Source organism: Misgurnus anguillicaudatus, chromosome 19, assembly GCF_027580225.2.
Source record: "Misgurnus anguillicaudatus chromosome 19, ASM2758022v2, whole genome shotgun sequence".
In the NCBI taxonomy this organism is placed as follows: domain Eukaryota; kingdom Metazoa; phylum Chordata; class Actinopteri; order Cypriniformes; family Cobitidae; genus Misgurnus; species Misgurnus anguillicaudatus.
The window spans coordinates 29295251-29309036 of NC_073355.2; the positions used below are offsets into that span (position 1 = coordinate 29295251).

At 37.9% G+C, this 13786-nt stretch overlaps 1 protein-coding gene across 2 annotated transcripts in view; it reads left to right on the forward strand.

The window, feature by feature from the left end:
• nubp1 (nucleotide binding protein 1 (MinD homolog, E. coli)) overlaps window positions 1–13786 on the forward strand; it is a 42233-nt gene that overhangs the window by 1507 nt on the left and 26940 nt on the right. For both annotated transcript variants that reach the window (XM_073857381.1, XM_073857382.1), the window contains exon 3: window positions 920–1054. In XM_073857381.1, the coding sequence (XP_073713482.1) occupies window positions 920–1054 (135 nt within the window). The remainder of the gene's footprint in view (window positions 1–919; window positions 1055–13786) is intronic.

Consider the following 13786-nt stretch of genomic DNA (forward strand, 5'->3'; position numbering starts at 1 on the left):
CTCGATTCAACTCAATGAATATAGATTTAATACGAATACTATGTTAATAAAAAAGAACAGTGAACAGCAGTTTACAAGTGGGTAATTAATAAAAATAAATTAAAAGCCACAACACTATTGTCATCGTCTTGCTTGCGAAATCTAAAATGCTACCTTTTTATGTGAAGGTGGCATCAACGTCGATGAAGCACCTGAAACCGCCATTTTAAGCACTGAATGAATGAATGACAGGCTCGCCCCTCGCTCCTTGGTAACATCGCGCAAGGCAAAAAAGAGGGTGACATCTAGTGAAGAAGACTAGTAATAATATTAACGTTAGTCTTACGTTTAATGCTTGCAGAAATAAATATGAAAGAAAAAAAATCGATTCTGCTCTTTGAGAATCTATTTCGAATCGACCACGTTTAAAAAAAAAACTGATTAATGGAAAAATCTATTTATTTTTTTGCCCAGCCCTACCCTACTCTCCAGAATATTTACACCATGTGGAATTGTTTGTTAGTTGTTTGTCTAAAGCCTAGTGTGCACTTTGTGATTTTGGCCACAATTTAGCTGTCTGACAAAAATTTCATAAATTCTTAAAGATGCCAGGAATCCTGGAGTTTGACATGTTCACTGACAGCTGATTAATGACTATTGCGATCAAATGTTTCCTTAGACAAAATAATGGCATTGTGTCTTCTCCTATGACAATATATAAAAACATAAAGACATAGAACGCTGCATGAGTGTTCCTGCATGTGTCTGTCTAGACCGTTGTGCAGTTTGACATTAATGACAACTGAGATCTCACAGTGTGACAGGACTTATAGTTGGGATGATGCTCGTACAGTCTGACATGCAACAAAAAACTATTTTAAATTGCACAGTTTTCACCCAACACAAGTCTCAAGGTTGTAATCTTCTTTTCCCGACTGCAGCTATAGAAGAAATCAGACAGAAGATGACGTCTGTGAAACACAAGATTCTAGTTTTGTCTGGGAAAGGTGGTGTTGGGAAGAGCACATTCAGTGCACATTTATCTCATGCCTTAGCTAGTGATGACTCCACAGAGGTAAGCTCAGCCTAAATACTCTACTACTGTTATACCTGAGTATTTCATTAAAGAGCCACACAGATCCAAAATCAAAACTAACCTTTATTGCAGTGTGTCGTGTAGCTGCCCATCAATGTAAACAATGTGCAAAGTAGTTGAACCAAAAAGTGCACGATTAATAAAGTTATTGGCTTCTAAAGCAGGGAGTCGACTCTGAATCACTGAAACGAGTCGTTATAGGGAGTGAGTCCTCTTCCTGATATTATCCATGTCACACGAACTTATCCACGTCACATGAGATACTAATCTCCGCCTACAGCCTTGCCTGCGGGAGAAACGAAAACTATGACCCGCCCAGCGCCCACAGCTAGCTAGTGTGTGAGTGTAAACATCAGCTCACGCTGTTTTCAGCTTTTGTTGTTTTCACTACCAAAGGAGACTTTTTCAAGGAGGGATATTCTAAACGTGTCTGGCTGTGAAGAATCAGTGGTTAAAATAATTTTTTAACGGAGGGATTTAGACGTTTGGCAATGAAAGATGGTTCAGTACCCACTTTATTTGGAACAACATGTGTCTCCTTACCACAACCTGTAAGTATGATTATAGCTACATACTTGCTTAAATGAGTGTAAAATGTCTATAGTCGTTTTTATTGCTTGGATTAATGATGAATGATATCGTTGTTTAAACTCTAACTTATATACTGTCAGAGCCACGATAGCAAGCAGTTTTGCTATGACCCGGTTAGTTTAGATAAATGCTTAAATGAGTGTAAAATTGTTAGTTTCAATCGTCGTTTGTATTGTTTGGATTAATGATGAATGATGTTGTGTGTTTAAGCTGTTAATTTACTGTCAGAGAGTCACGTTAGCAAACGGCTAACACATGCTTATTTACGGTTTTGCTATGACCCGGTTAGTTTAGATAAATGCTTAAATGAGTGTAAAGTTGTTAGTTTCAATCGTTGTTTGTATTGTTTGGATTAATGATGAATGATGTGTATTGATGTTGACAATGTCTTCTCAGTAAATCATGTTAGCACTAGGTCAATACATGTTGCACTGTTGTTGGTCTGTGCCACCGATCTGTGGTCTGTGAGACTGATCTGTGATCTGTGCATTGTGTGCAAAGACACTCTGTCAGTTGACCAATCAGAGCAGAGTAGGCTACTGAAAGGTGGGGTTTAGGCAGGCAGAGTCGTTGAATGGCTTCACACGAATCGTTTGGGGATCTCTGAGAAATGGGGTAATTTTAAATTTATATTTTGAGAAAATTACAGTGTTTTTTGACCTTGCATGCATTTAAACCTGTTGTCCGGGACTTATAAATAGTGATAGGATGCTTAAAATTGTCATCTTACTGGCTCTTTAAATCAAATGTGACATCTTAGACAAATGCCCATTTTGGATTTCCTCAAAATGCCGTATTAGTCTAACAAATACCATATGAATTTGCTCTCATTGGTAGTTTTATTATTGTAAAATTGGATAAGTGATAAAGATGTATATCTGAGACAATAAATAATGAAAGATCTTTATAGTTTAAAAAACAGCATTTTGTACTAATACGTTAGTTTTGATCCTCGGTTCTGATTGGTTTAAAGCCATTGTCAAACCCTCAAAATATATATATTTTTGACCACATTAAATCAGTATTATATCGCCACTGTGTGTGTTTTCTCTGTGGATTTGCCTGTTTGCTTGACTTTCCTTGATTTCTATTTGCCATGTCCTCACAGTATTTGCCCTGGAATGATTCTCTCAGATTGCTCAAATAAATAAGTAATGCATTGCTTCGCATCTTCAGCTTACAACGTGTCACTGTAGTCGCGTGTCAAACTCGCGCCTCCAGTGACGATGGCTTTATGCAAGCTTCCTAATGTGTCTGTGTTGCTTGGCAACAACTTTGTTTTGCACCCATAGATATGTGCAGTACTATTTATATCTATGGTTGCACCCACAACTGTTTCTGAAGAACTAGATTGCTTAGTGGAAGAAGAAAGTTTTTAGCAATATCACTACATTTTGTTTGCTCCGTTTCATTTCATGAAACCTTGCCAGTTAAATAAAATAACCGTTTTATTAAAGCAATAAGCCCTGTGAAGCAGTGCTTTTTAAGAACAGCTAAGAGGGTTTCATGCACTCTGCTCTGCATTGTGTCTAATAACACCCTTAGCATTTTTAAACTTTTTGCTTTGTTTTCCATCATACAGATCTAAAACCTGTATACAGTACCATTTTCAGTCCGCTTGATGTTTTGTGTTTAAAATGTTTTCAGGCATGTTTTTCAAAATACAAAATATTTTTTATTTTATATAATCTAATAAATATATCATTAATTTTTTTGGTATTTTTATTGTTATTTATTATTACGTTATTTAGAAATGTATGACCATGTCGGCACCGAAAGCCCTGTGATTAGTGCAGCGACATATAGCACCAGTGCACTCGATTCCGCTCTCTGCGGTCCTTTGCTCCACCTCACACTTTCCTGTCATCTTCCTCAAATGAAGGCATGAATGCCCCTAAAATATAACTTACAGAAAAGAAGTGTATCATGTTGCTAGGCATGGGTCAGTATAAGATTCTGGCGGTATGATAACCTTTAGCAAAAATACCACAGTTTCACAGTGTTGCGGTATTGCCATTGCAACACTAAAATGTGTTATTTTCAAATGCCAGGTAAAAATAAAGTTTTTAAATTCTAATATGCTTTCAAAAAACATAATATTTTCGTAATGTATATTAAATGTAAACATCAAATCAATCACATGACTTAATGATTGAATGAATTTTGTATAAACACGGCTCATACCTTAAAGACGGTATCACAGAACATATTAGTGGTTTTGAAACCTTGACTGTTTAAAACCTCGGTATACCTTGAAACCGGTAACCGGCCCATGCCTAGATGTTGCCATGTCATAAAAGCTTAAAATATCTAAACTTTTTATTGTTATTTTTAAAAAAGATATTAATTATCACTAACAGTGTCAGTCCAGAAATACGAGTATGTTTCAGTTAGGGCAAATTAAACCTGGTTATATTTGTTCATAACGTCTCCTAGCAGATGGGTTTATGGACACGGTTACTCTGCTTAGGACAACATTTGACCAGTGGCATCAAATTCCACACGATGCCTGAATTTCATTAAAATTTAATTAAGATGGAGGTGTTAACATATAGTTTATCATGTTGAAGTGGTCAAGCTAGTTTGAGTCAATCGATCTTATTCCCTTTGGCACTTTTTATTTTAATGATCCTGTATGTTAAAGTTTTGAAACATAAATTATAAAAATTGGCAGATAATGTGTTTTAATAAATAAAAAAATTGACACCGTAACAGTTTTTTATTAAGGTATTGTCTCAGAAAATTGGTTACAGGCAGTTTACCTAAGCATCATAATGCCCTTATAAAAATATTTTTATACTTGCTACAATATGAATATTAATTTCTTTAGGTGTGCTACAAGCTTAACTAATGCAATTAGCTTTCGTTAAAAGGACAGTCCACTTTAAAAAAAACAAAATTCTAATTTTCCAGCTCCCCTAGAGCAGATTTTTACCGTTTTGGAATCCATTCAGCCGATCTCCGGCTCTGCCGGCACCACTCCCAGCACAGCTCAGCATAATCCATTGAATCTGATTAGACCATTAGCATCACGCTCAAAAATAACCAAAGAGTTTGGATATTTTTCCTGTTTAAAACTTAACTCTTCTGTGGTTGCATTGTGTACTAAGAATGACAGAAAATTAAAAGTTGCGATTTTCTAAGCAGATATGGCTAGGAATTATACTCTCATTCTGGTGTAATAATCAAGGACTTTGCTGCCGTAACATGGCTGCAGGAAGCTCAATTTTATTACGCAGCAGCCGAAAATAGGCCCCTTAGTAACTTTCAATAGCAGGGGGCTATTTTCGGGCACTGCGTAATAAAATTGAGCCTCCTGCAGCCATATGCCTCATGCAGCGTAATATCATTGCGCCTCCTGCAGCCATGTTACGGCAGCAAAGTCCTTGGTTATTAAGCCAGAATGAGAGTATAGTTCCTAGCCATATTCTGCCCTACAAAGGCAAAAGGCAGTAACTTCGTTTTTGGTCAAAAATTACTTAATGATATTTTTGAGACCTCCTTTATTATTTGCATTAGTATCTTGAGTCAATTTTATGTTTTTTCGAGAAAATAAAAATAAAGAAGAAATTAACTGACAACTGAAACTCACTATAAGTCTAAACTTTAAAGTCATTTTTCTCAGTTTCACACTCTAGCGAGTTAAGGTCTTTTGCCTTTGTAGGGCAGTATTGGCCTAGAAAATCGCAACTTTTAATTTTCTGTCAGACTTAGTACATGATGTAACTACAATAGAGTCATGTTTCAATTGGAAAAATATCCAATATTTTTAGGCGTGATGCTAAATGGTGGTGTCCCTTTAATACATAGGTTTTTATTTTGATTCTTTTTCATGTTGTAGCTTGTTCCAGTGGATAAGTTACAGATCATTTTTGCCTTTACAGTGCTGTAGACCCTAAATCACATTTCCAAACATGTTCAAAACCTTTCTGAAATCATATAAGACATTTTTACTGTGATGCTGCTGCTGGCTATGACATTATCATTTTAATCAAATTAGAAAACCCAGCCAGCCACCGAGAAGAACGTAACGTGCATTTGAATCACTATGACAGAGCAGCTAATACGAGAAACCTGTCTGTATCTCAGCATCCCCAACCACTTCAAAACTGCATGTAAATATTTGCCAACTGAGATCGCTGGCTATGTTTAGTGCCCTAAAAAACGCAAGACTGTATGGCCAAAAAAGCTGTATTTGTTGGGTTCATTGAAGAGAGCACGACAGTCTGGGACTGTTTCTGAGACGGTGCACTAGGGAGAGCTTTAGTATATTGATTCCATCTCAAAACACACCAGGGCCGCCACAGCGCTTTCTGTGTGCAGACTGCAGCCCCTGTTTACCCTCTGGCAGCTCAATGGCAGAAATAATCTTCAATCCCTCCAACAATTCAAATCTCACATTGAACTCAATTCCGTCTGCTTGGGGACTTCCACTGTGTGAAATTCTCTATAGTCGGCCAGCATCCATAAGCCGCAAAGAATACAGTCAAAGCTTTCTGCTTCCTTTGTGGGAACATCTTAAAAAGTATCACTTTAAACTACATGTCATGCCTTTTTCTTTCTTTCTTTATATATCTCCATATCTTTCCGTTGTTTGATAAAGTTGTTTTCATGGCACTTCTGTTCTTTTCTACAGATTGATTGTTGTTTTTCCAGACGCTGTCATTATATCGCAGTGGTAAGCGAATGGCATACATAGTAATTGTGCTTTCTAATTGGGTTCTTTTGAGACCCGAGGCACAGTGATTGACACTTAACAGTTGAGACCCCACTGTTGTGCGTGTTTTGTGTTATAGATAACCTCCGGGCACCATTCTGATAGCTCAATTTAGTCTGCTGTGTCAAACGCTTGCCTTGGACCTCTCTGAAGGGCTCGGAACAGGGAACATCCTGTTGTACGCCTGTCGTTTTGTTCACACTTCCTGTTGATGAAAACTAAATGAGTGAAGGAGGTGTTGAGAGGTCCCAGCAGTGCAACCGTCAGTCTGCAGAGTCGCTCTTATCTGCCTTTTTCCACAGCAGCACATTTTCATGGTCGGTTTAAAGGAGCTTTTCAACATACAAACTCCGAGTCTTGGTTTAGAAATGTGTTTTAGTGAGAGACTGCTAAATAATTTTTAAAAATGTACTGAACAATATCAATTTAAACAAAAAACCAACAGTAAGATAAAAATAAAACACAAAGAAGACAATACAGCAATTAATGTTTAGATAAAAAGCCAAATCGATTAAAAGCCTTCTCAAAGACATATGTTTTTAATTTTGCTTTGAAAAGTGATAAATCTAATAGAAAGTAGGCTGTTCCACAGTTTAGGGCCGGCAATGGCAAAAACCTGGCAAAGCCTGTGGCAAAATTGCTGTATGTCACACAGTAAGTTTATAGTTAGAAAAATTTGCTGTCATTTGGTAATTAAGCGGTTTATTCTCATAATTAATAATAAATGTAGCTGTTTTTGAACATATAAGTGTACAGAAATCTCTGTATTGACAATAAATTTCCAAAGTGTTGTTTAGTGCTACTGGTTATAGTAAAGTACCTTCATAAACATTGACTACGGCTGTGTCCAAAAGCTCTAAAATTCTGCCTTCGGAGGCAGCATTAAAAGGCAGGAAGGCATCAAGGCACGTCCGAATCCAATGTTTGGTTTACTTCCTGTCTCCTGAGATACCTTAATCGTCTTGTCCCACAATTCTATGGATGGGCGCGCATCTATGGCTTTATTTGCATCTATACCACACTAATGGCGCTTTTCCATTGCATAGTACCCCATGGTTTGGTTTGGGTCAGCTTACTTTTGGGAGCTTTTCCACTGTGTGCAGTACCCGATACTTTCTTAGTACCACCTCGGTCGGGGTTCCAAGCGACCCGAGCTGATAACAAAACGTAATCACTGATTGGTCAGAAAGAATCGTCACTACCAGCGGCATCGCTATAATGTAAAAGATTAGCTTTACTTTCATGCTAGCTTGCGCTGTCTCGAGTAACCTGTTGTCATCTGTGCTCTGCTATAAGTTCCCAAACTCCCTTTTAGCGATGAAAAACATCCACAGGCTGAGAATCAGGAACACCATACCAATTTTTTTCCAGCTTTGCAGTTTGTGGTGGCACATGAACGATGCGCACGTCCGTATATATGCTTAAATGCAACATAAATCAGGCTCAGCGGAGTGTGTGGACTGAAGCCACGGGTGTTTGTACAGAAACTGTCATGTGAGACAGAGGTAGTGATAAACACAATGTGCAAACATCTATTTGTGGTGGTCAATTTCAATTTTGAGGCGGACTGAGAAATAAATGTATGGGAATGTACAACGACACTCTCAGTTATGATGTCACAGCAGTAGGCATGGAAAAGCTAACCAAGCCAAGTGAGGTGAGATGACCCGACCTGACCCAAACCAAACCGTGGGGTGTGTGCGATAGAAAAAGCGCCATAGCTGAAGTGCACAAATGTTTTAGTCACGCACCTTAAAGGGATACTCCAGCCAATTATCATAATTACCCCATTAATTAATTAATTACCCTCCAGCAATCTGAGATGCATATGTCCATCATCTTTCAGGCAAGCACATTTTGAGTTATTTTAGTAAATGTCCTTGCTCATAAAAGCTTTTGAAACAGGGATCAGAGAACAACTTTCTGACTTCAAACCCAAAATAGGTACATTCATCCTTCACAGAGGTAATCCACACGGCTCCATCAGGTTATTAAAGATCTTTTGCCGGTAATTGATGCGATTTTGTAAATAATACATACATTTCAGTATAAAATTTCAGTTTTTTTTTAAACTGTAATAACATGCTTCCAGTACAATGCCATATTGGACACATTTTTTTAGCGTAGGGAGTGATTGGAGCCGTGTGGATTACTTCTGTGAAGGATGGATGAGCTTTTTTGTGGTTTCAAAGTAAAAAGTTGTTTCCTGACCAATGTTTTATGCTTGTCTGAAAGATGGTGGACGTATGCATCTCGGATTGCTTGAGAGTGAGTGAATCATGGGGTTGTTTTGATGTTTGGCTGGAGTATCGCTTTAAGCATGAATTCAGCAGAAACCGCGCATAGACAGCAGTGTTTAAAACCATTAAAGGAAAGGCATTGTCTTCATCATGTCACCAAACAATGAGATTTATCCATAGGAGCGTGTTTGTCATTAAACATAAAATAAATAAAAACAGTGGACCGTAACACACCTACAGTATGTGAGTTCATCATTGGGCTATGTGAATAATAGCCACAATTATTAGCCAATAATCAGAAAATAAAAACTGCATGTAAATGGGAGTGAAGAGGTTTGCTGGAGTCATGTAAACATTTTACTGCAATTGGAAATAATCCCATTATTGGTGTACATGTAAACGCAGTAATTGACTTTGGCTTAGCATGTCTTTCAGCCTCCGGCTCTTGTTATTTTGGTTTGCTAAACACTAAAGGTCACATTGATGTTGTAAGGCTATAATGAATTTACAGAATACTTAAACCCTTTGGCGAGTCGAAATCCATAACTGCTTACTCTGGAAAAATTAAGGTTTTAAAAGGGTTCTTTGCAGCGATGCCATAAAAGAAAAATTTTCGGTTCCTCAAAGAACCGTTTCTTAAAAAAAAAAAAAAATTCACACCTTTTTATAGTCTGATAAAACTTTTTTCACAACAAAAAGCCTTTTTTGCAACAGAAAGCTTCTTTGGATGTTAAAGTTTGTTTATGAAGCCATACATGACAACCTTAATTTAGGAACCCAAGCGTGTAGCTGTTAAGTTATTAGAGGTGTAAACTGGAGTTCAGTTGGATATTCTAAAAAATCATCAGCCAATTATAGTAAACTGTATTGTTTGCCCCCAAGAAACTAATCTCATGCTAATGTTCATCTGTGAATAGAATTTTTCTCAGATTCTACTTTTTTCTTAAAATTTAGCCCAAGTGCCTCCAGTAATCTACAGGTGTGGCTTTCACTCATCGTAATTGGAGCCTGCAAGGGAATGAAGTCACCATTGCAATACCCTAAACAGCATTATGTAGCAGTTAATGAGAAAGTTTGTGTGCTGGTGGTAATAACTGGATAAACCGGTTATAGGGCCTTGCAAAAGTAATCAGACCCAGCTTTCTCATTTTACTATCTGAAATATAAGTCATAAAGTAAGTTTACTTTCTATAACATGTTTATTTGGAAGCAAAGAAACTCAAAATTACACACTGTTATATAATACTTGAAAACTTTTCTAACAAGCTTTAGTCATAAATACAGTTAAGATGATGTAATTTGCCTTTTTGTCTTTAACTATTGAGAGTTTTTGTTCTTCCCATATAAAGTCTGTCTCATAGTTTTGATTACAGGGGAATTCTCCACCCAACTGAAACTGGGATTAGATTCGCGTTTGACTGGGGAATGTTTTTTCTTCTGCCATTTTAAAGTCTTTAGTCTGTTGCAAACTCCCAAATTTTAGTTTAAATTTTTATCCTGAAATTTCTGCCTGTTTTTATTTCTATTGTACAATCTCTGCCTGGGCCTCATAACTCTTAAATATCTTACTGCTGGTCTGTAGAGATGCAGTGACATTTTTTACATGGTAGATACGCCTCTGGAAATAAGAATGGATTTCCCTTTGGATGAACTCGGTGCCCCTCCTGTTTCGATTTAACAGCATAAATACCTTTTACAAGAGCGCTGTGCCTGTCTTAAACTGTTCCCTTTTTTTGCAATGTTTCCCGATTCGCTTGCTAGGATGTGGTTTAGGAATTTTGATGAATATAGCAGACAGGTCTTTTAATGCTTATAAATAATTGTATGAAGCTTGTAAGTTAAAAATTCTCACTCATTTAATAGCATTGTTGCTTTTCATAAGTGAGAATCTGACTTAAGTTTGCTTAAGACTTCAAGATTGAAGTTTAGAAAGAACTCTATGGGGCGGTTTCACAGACAGGGATTAGACTAGTCCTAGACTAAAACAAAAGAACTGTCCAAACTGAAAAACAACTTGCACTGACATATCTTAAAATACATCAGTGCCCTTTGTTTTCCTCAAATTGCACACAAGTAATGTTTTTAGTAATGTTTTTTGTTTAAAATAGTTATATTTCCTAATTAAACTAATTACTAGTCCTGTCTTAAACTAATCCCTGTCCGGGAAACCACCTCAATCCGTCTAAGAACTACCAAAATGTAGGTTTCTTTTAAGGATTTTTTTACAACCTTGCAAACTGGGGTCAAATGCCCTTTTCAAGTACGCATTAATGGTAATAGCTCAGGAATCTCCCCTTAAAGCAGGAACCTGTCACATTTGAGTTATTTGTTAAAGCAATAAGCCCCAAGATGCAGTGGGTTACCAGTACATTTTATAACAGCTAAGGGGCGTTTTCGCGTCGTGCCTAAAACCCCTTTAGCTGTTATAAAATGCACTGTAACACCACTGCTTTGCGGGGCTTATTGCTTTTATAAAACGGTTACTCCATATGCATAGCAGGATTTCATAAAATAAAACACAAATAAGTTGTAATTATATTAGTACAAATATTACTCTTCCGCCAAACAAAGTAGTTCCTCAGAATCAGTCTGCAACAGAGCGCAGTTCCCAAGCAACACAGATGCAGCAAAATGAAAATATGATTAAAGACTGTGGTGTTTATTTTTATAAATCACCATTCATCTAATTTATACATTAACATTTATATCGTCCAACTGTTGAAGTGATGATCAAATATGCTTGGAAGCATGCTTAACTCTTTCCCCGTCAGCATCAAGTTGCCCCCCAGTTTTAGTTTAAAGGCTTTAAGAAAAATTTTATTCTTTAAATAAACACAAAATATATCAAATGAAAGAACAGACCATCCGCTTTCAAACAAAAGAACCCCATTTCATCCTACCTTCATTTGTTTTCTTATCACTTCTCAAATTTTCTGCTAAACGCTGAGATAATTACACTTTTGTGAAGATCTTTTGTAAGAGATCAGATGCAGAGCCATGATCAAAACTTACACAGTGTTTTAGTTTTGAGTGACTGCGTCAGTGTTTAAGTTGGGTAAGATCGCCATCTAGTGGATAATAGCGGAAATATGGGTTTGAAGTTAAAGAACAATAAAGAGAAGCGTTTTCTCTTTATTGACGAGGTGACTCAACAATATTTATTGACATTTATCTGGATATCGCCATTTAATTGTGCAATTGTAAAAAAAATTAAAATATGATTAAAGGCTGTGGTGTTTATTTTCATAAATCAGTAGCAACAGTGGTTCAGTGATACTTATGTAATGCGGTCTGAACCGTGGGGGGGGTTCTTTTAGGAGCCAGTCACACCACAAGCGCTGTAAACGCTTGCAAACGCAAGGCGCAACGCACTGCCATTTAAAAAAAAGACCAGTGCGACGCGGCTTTTCATATTGCTAAGCAACCACCGAGTCAGCTGTCTTGTCCATCAAATATTGAAGCGTGAGCATTCTTTTGCTGTTAACTGTCATATTAGCAGAAACTTTAAAAAGTCAAGCTAGGGCGCTTGCTCTGACCTTGTTTGAGGGTGAGAGGTGCACAAACACACAGGAGAGAGTGAGCGAGTGGAGTCCGGTTCTTCAAAGCAACTGTAAACTTCCCTCACCACAACGTAAGGCTCGCCTCTCCCCTCATTCGGTTGGACTATGGAAAAACGCAAATGACGTCGGGCGCGTCTCCGCGCTCAGCGCTCCTTCAAAAACGCGTTCGCAGCAGGCGGCAAAAAACCGCAAGGCGCTCGGCGCCCATAAACAGCGCACAAACGCGCCCTGCCCATAGAATATCATTCAAAAAAAGCGCCTGCAACTGCCATTAACGCTTTTGGTGTGACTGGCCCCTTACCGGGTATTTTTATCAGTCAAACATTTGTTGGATAATTTTTCACTTATATTTATTTTTGCTTGTATAGCAGACATATAGGCTACAATATAGTAACCGAACCAACATCTCAAACATTTCAGGCCCATTTGTGGTTGTTCCAAGAGATTAAAAGCGTTTTTCATAGGTTAAGGCGTGCCTTTCCACTGCCCAGTGAACAGAAATTTACCCTAAGGCTTTTCTGACATTTATTTAAAAAAGGCAGAACAAGGCAGAGCAGCATGTTTGTGTTTTTAATCCAGGAAAACGAGAAGTACCAAAAAAAGCAACGGTTGCCAAGAGAAAACTATTAAGCTTCTGAAAGGAAGTGGTGTGGCTTCCCCTGTAGCTCCAGGGGAGAATCCCTGACTTTTGCCACTGCTGTCGTACCCTCCCTTCAACCTTGCTCAACAAGCAGACATTTCCTCAGAGAGAAAGGGAGAGTGAGGGAACCTGCACGGTTCCTGTGGGACTGTTATGTGTGGTTCTGTACTCCTTTGCTTATTTTACCTCCCAGTCTGCTTCGAGTAAATTTCCTTTTTCAGGAATTTCAGGAAACGGGAGGGAGAAATAAACAGTTTCTGAATGAAACCGCACATAGGCTGCGTTTAAAGAATGCAGTGCATTCAGTCATCGACAAGTTAATTCAAACCGTGGTCAGAAAGGACAAACATTTATTCAACTCACAATCTGGTTTAAGACCAAATTCACATACTTGCACGACAGTCCAGAGGGTTTGCATACTTTTTAGCCCTAAGAACTGCTAATCACTTTGATGTCCAATCATGTCCAAGTCACATATGCAAACAGACTCGAACCTTCAACACATCTGGAATTATTACTTCATGTCTTTGGCCGCGGATCAGCCTCGCACACCCAGCCACACTAAATCATGCTGAGATATTTTTCTTTGCTGTGATCAAATAAACATTTGCTGTGAGTAGCCAGTAGGGGCTTATTGTCAGAAAAGAGGAAAAGTTTTGATGATCTCCTCTACAAAGGCCAGGAATATAACCCCTCTGATAGCTTCCCACTGTTGTTCGCATGCTGAGCGAACATCTGCAGTCGAGCTGTCATGCCCCGCTGTGTTTGCTGTGTCTACTTCAACATACAAACGGATAGTCTGTCAGTCCTATTGAGGAAATTGCATATTCACATATAGCTTATGGTGCATGTGGTTATATAGATTTTTACATTTGGCTTTTGAACACACTAAAAAGCTTATACCAATAAAGCTGCAGACGTAGCAGGTTACTACTTTTTTTTTTCCAGCTTATTGGCAAACTC